Source organism: Otolemur garnettii, unplaced genomic scaffold (genome assembly GCF_000181295.1).
Source record: "Otolemur garnettii isolate 467f Iridium unplaced genomic scaffold, OtoGar3 scaffold00100, whole genome shotgun sequence".
Lineage (NCBI taxonomy): Eukaryota > Metazoa > Chordata > Mammalia > Primates > Galagidae > Otolemur > Otolemur garnettii.
In genome coordinates this window covers 6,575,911-6,581,181 of record NW_003852495.1, presented here as the reverse complement: position 1 = coordinate 6,581,181, position 5,271 = coordinate 6,575,911, and the positions used below count along the sequence as shown (strand labels likewise).

The window sequence follows — 5,271 nt, the reverse complement described above, 5'->3', positions numbered from 1 at the left end:
GGGACTACAGGCCCCCGCCATAATACCCAGCTAATTTTTCTATTTTTAGTAGAGACAAAGTCTTACTCTGGCTCAGGCTGGTCTCGAACTCCTGAGCTCAGGCAATTCACCTACTTTGGCCTCCCAGAGTGCTAGGATTACAGGCGTGAGCTACTGCTCCCAACCATTAGCAATCAACTTAACCTTCAGGCCCTCTCCCCTCCCCTGAAGTTGGGGGTAGGGCTAAAAGTTCCAAACCTCCGATCATACCTTGGTGTTTCTAGTGACAAACCCTCCTCCTCAAGCTACCTAAGGGCTATCAGCCATCAGTCAAATCATTAGCACTCTTGGGGGTTGCAATAGAGCGCATATGGAAGGTTCTTGGTTCTGAGTCTTTAGGACACTGTCCTCATCTTGGCTCAAGCAAACTCTTTAAAATTATATTTTGCACTTTAGTTTCTTCCTTTAGGTCAATATTTTATAGCAGTAACATTTACAATAGTATGAAACTAGTGCAACTCAAGTGACCAGCAATAGATAAACTGTAGTTTATGCAATGGAATGAAATATTACATTTTATTGGTTAAGAAAAATCAATGAACCATAGCTACAAAAATCAACATGGATAAACCTCAGGAACATAATTTTGAGTTTAAAAAAAAGTCATAGAATTCACATGTACAATATCTTTCCATCCATAAAAAAGTTGAGAACATTCATATGTAAACATTTTACTCATATGTGTATACACACGCACACATAGACACACACATATATAATCTTACAACTATAAACAAAAGCTAGGGAATGATAAACATTGTAGGATAATGGTTACCCTGTGAAGAGGTGACGGTGGGCTACAGGGAGGTGTTGCATATTGTACAGGGACCCTTAAGACTTTGACAATTTCCTACTTCTTAAGCCACGAAGTAAATGGGGTTTTGTTCTATTATTATTTAAACTACAATAAGTTTATGTATCTGTGCATGATTTAACAATAAAATTTAATAAAATTTAATAATAATTCTTTGCCACTATAGTTCGACATCAAACTTTTTTCTTAGAACATACACATTAAGATTGGGAAGAGGCAATGGGAAGGAGTGGATGAGCTAGGGAATGGTGTTTACAGAGAGGTTTACAGTGACAGAACGTTAGTCCATTTTACCTTAATGATTCCTACTATCTACCCATACCACAGTGCTAAAACTATTACTTTGTCTCCCTTAAATGTCCTCTAGCTCCTGATCTTTGTTAATGACCATCATCTTCCCAGTTACCCTCTGAGCTTCCTTCATGTCAGCTTTCTCATCAGATGTGCCATTTATTGCTATGTTGTACCTCTGCTGCTACCCTGTCAATTGTTCAATTACATGTATACGAGTATAATATCCAGGGCAGCGCCCGTGGCTCAGTGAGTAGGATGCCAGCCCCATATATTGAGGGTGGTGGGTTCAAACCTAGCCTCAGCCAAACTGCAACAACAAAAAATATAGCCGGGCATTGTGGCAGGCGCCTGTAGTCCCAACTACTCAGGCGGCAGAGGCAAGAGAACTGCCTAAGCCCAAGAGCTGGAGGTTGCTGTGAGCTGTGACACCACAGCACTCTACCGAGGGTGACAAAGTGAGACTCTGACTTTAAAAAAAAGGAAAAAACAAGTATAATATCCTGGAATTTCAAGTACCCTGTTTATACTGCAGATTCAATAAATGTTGATTAAAGGAATGAAAGAATGAATGAACAGACCACTAAAACAAAAATGAGGTATTTGGAGGTCTACCACTACTACTAATAGCAGCTAACAGCTATTGAGTCCATATTACGAGATGGAACTGCTCAAAATACTTGAAAAGTTATTATCCTACTTTTCAGATGACAAAACAAAAGCACAGAGAGATTAAGTAACTTTCCTAAAGCTGGGCATGGTGGCTCATGCCTGTAATCCTAGCACTCTGGGAAGTTGAGGCAGGTAGATTGCTTGAGCTCAGGAGTTCTAAACCAGCCTGACCAAGAGTGATACCCTGTCTCTACTTAAAATAAAAGGATTAGTCAGATGTGGTGGCACATGCTTATAATCCCAGCTATTGGGTAGGCTGAGGTAAGAGTTTGACGTTGCTGTGAGTTATGATGCCGTAGAACTCTACCTAGGGCAGCAGTTCTCAACCTGTGGGCATGACCCACAGGAACTATATTAAAGGGACGCAGCATTAGGAAGGTTGAGAACCACTGACCTAGGGTGACAGAGTAAGACTGTCTCGAAAAAAATAATAATAACTTTCCTAACATCTTTTTGCATATAAGTATCACACTTTCAACTTGCTACTTCATTTATAGATGTCTGTAGAGCTCAAAAGTTTAAAAGACTAGGAAAGGCTTTTTAAAAAATTAGATTTCTGAAACAGAGGGAATGGAACTCAGAGAACAGATATGAATTATTAGAAAGGAAAGAGCAAAGTGCAAGAAGAGAGATAGTTATGAATAACAAATATCGGAGAACATTCAAAAAGTCTCCAAGTTTCTATTAAGACCTAGAACATTTGAGAAAAATGTGCCCACAAAGAAGAGCGAAGAGGCGATACCTTTGAATCAGGATGAGCAGTGACCCTGAAAGGGTTTTTACCTGCCTATTCCTCTTCACTAACCTGAGTACAAGTCTTTTGTCAGCTCTCTCTTCACCATCCAGGGCTCTTTTCCTTGTTCCAACAATAATATCAAACTTGGCTTGGAAAAGCAAAGTCCTGCATATAAAAAAGAGGTACAATTTGATCATGCTGTGGATATCCCAGAACTCATATTAAATCCTCAGATCATCAGGGAAGATGGAGCTTACAGGAGGCCAAAGAAAAATGTGTAAAGTACATGTATTAGAAAGATAGGGAAGGTGAAGCTTCAAGCACATGTTAATAATAGAATTGTCTACTGTCAACTCAACAAATATTAAACCATTTGTTTGGCACAGGCAGAAGTCATGGTTTGCAGATGCTGTCCAAAATTTCACAATGGTGGTAGCAAAGAGCACCTAATGAGTAGAAGCTTAATTTTGCAGGGGAAAGAGATCCTTACCCAGTGAGACCAAGATCCTATAGTTCTCCAACATCACATTACTATACAGATGCTTTTGAGAAGAATTCAGACAATCCCACTCCTCTTGGGAGAAGTCTACAGCCACATCTCTAAAGGTCACCAACTCCTGAAATGCAATAAATGAAATGAAATAATCTCATCTCTTACCATACTCATGTCATTTAATCTGTCTTAGGCATACTTGACTCTCTCTGATATTAGATCCTCAAATACCTAACCATGTTACCCTCAGGGCCTTTGTACTTCTGAACCATTTTGTATAAAATACCAATGCTCTTACCCCTTTTCTGTATTCCTCTAACCCTACCTTATAACTATTTTTCTCCACAGCACTTAATTATTTTGGTCTTTATTCCCCATCCCGTCCCCCTTAACTAATATGTAAGGTCCATGAAGGCAGAATGTTTTTGATTTAGCCAATTCTTTTTTTTTTTTTTTTTTTTGAGACAGAGCCTCAAGCTGTCCCCCTGGGTAGAGTGCCGTGGCATTACAGCTCACAGCAACCTCCAACTCCTGGGCTCAAGCGAGTCTCTTGCCTCCGCCTCCCAAGTAGCTGGGACCACAGGCACCCGCCACAATGCCTGGCTATTTTTTGGTTGCAGCCATCATTGTTGTTTGGCGGGTCCGGGCTGGGGATTCGAACCCGCCACCTTAGGTGTACATGGCTGGCGCCTTAGCCGGTTGAGCTATAGGAGCCGAGCCGATTTAGCCAATTCTATAACCACAGTTACAGAACAGTATCTGGCACATGTGAGGCATTCAAATATCCATTGACTAAATGGAAATAACAAACGAATGGTTTGAAAAAAATTTAAGTAGTTAGGACACTTCATACTGGTCAAGAGGGCATTTTAATTCTAAATATTTATGCACCCAACATAAATGTTCCCACATTTATGGAACAGACCTTAATGCGATATCCTATAACACCATAATACCTAGGGACTTTAATACCTCTTTTATAGAACTGGACAGATCCTGTAACAGAGACTAAACAAAAATACAAAGGACTTAAATGAGACCCTAGAAGAACTGGGCTTAATAGACATATACAGAACACATCATCCCAAAGCTAAGGAATGTACATTCTTCTCTTCAGCTCATGGAACATTTTCCAAAATAGATCACATCGTAGGACACAAATCAAATCTCAACAAAATCAAAAGAATTGAAATTACATCTTTCAGACCAAAAAGGCATGGAAACAAAACAACCTTATGCTGAATGACAGTTGGGTCAAGGAAGAGATAAAGGAGGAAATCATGAACATTCCTTGAGCATAACAACAATGAAGACACAAGCCACCAAAACTTGTGGGATATTGAAAAAGCAGTCCTAAGAGGGAAATTTATTGCACTAGATCCAAAAAACAGCAAGAGAGCACATCAACAACCTAATAAATCATCTTAAAGAAATGGAAAAGAAAGAGCAATCCAATCCCAAACCTAGCAGAAGAAAAGAAATAATCAAAATTAAATCAGAAATAAATGAAATTGAAAACAAAAGAATCATTCAGAAAATGAATGAAAAAAAGTTCTTCAAAAAGATAAATAAAATTAAAAAATCAATAAATGATTGGCCAGATTAACTAGAAACAGAAAAGTAAAATCTTTAATAATAACCTTAATCTGAAATGAAAAGGGGAAGATATCAACTGATACCACAGAGATACAAGAGATTATTTCTGACTATTACAAAAAACTCTATGCCAATTGCTTAGAGTGTAAATATTTAATGTTTTATGATTCTACTTACATGAAAGGTTGCAAGTATTTTCTAACATGAGTAAGATAATTATATAAGGACATATCTTCAATGTCATGTCAACAATCCTGTAGAAATTACACAATTTAGCTGTACATTTTCTTGTGTCCTACAATTGAGTGTAAGTAACTTAAAAAAAAAATAACTGGGATGATATATAGAATTTATTTAGATAGTATCTTTACTATTATGAAATTATATTTTATGAAATTCAAGATGTAATTCAACATATGTATGATTTTTAACTTCTGAGTTATTGATCAATGTTGGCACTAAAAAGCAATTAAATTTGTTATTTTGAATTGCTTAAATCTATTCTTCCGGCTCAGCGCATATAGCTCAACTGGCTAAGGCGCCAGCCACATACACCTAAGGTGGCGGGTTCGAATCCCCAGCCCAGACCCGCCAAACAACAATGACGGCTGCAACCAAAAAATAGCCGGG

General features: G+C 38.2%; 2 protein-coding genes across 3 annotated transcripts in view; one reads left to right on the top strand and one right to left on the bottom strand.

The window, feature by feature from the left end:
- Positions 1-5,271, top strand: part of LOC100946545 (zinc finger protein 569) — a 100,067-nt gene that overhangs the window by 62,708 nt on the left and 32,088 nt on the right. The gene's annotated exons all lie outside the window — the stretch shown is intronic.
- LOC105887653 (zinc finger protein 570) overlaps positions 1-5,271 on the bottom strand; it is a 24,677-nt gene that overhangs the window by 12,201 nt on the left and 7,205 nt on the right. For both annotated transcript variants that reach the window (XM_012809200.2, XM_023516913.1), the window contains exons 3-4: positions 3,043-3,169; positions 2,622-2,717 (exon numbers count right to left, since the gene is read on the bottom strand). In XM_012809200.2, coding sequence (XP_012664654.1) covers positions 2,622-2,717; positions 3,043-3,169 — 223 coding nt within the window. The remainder of the gene's footprint in view (positions 1-2,621; positions 2,718-3,042; positions 3,170-5,271) is intronic.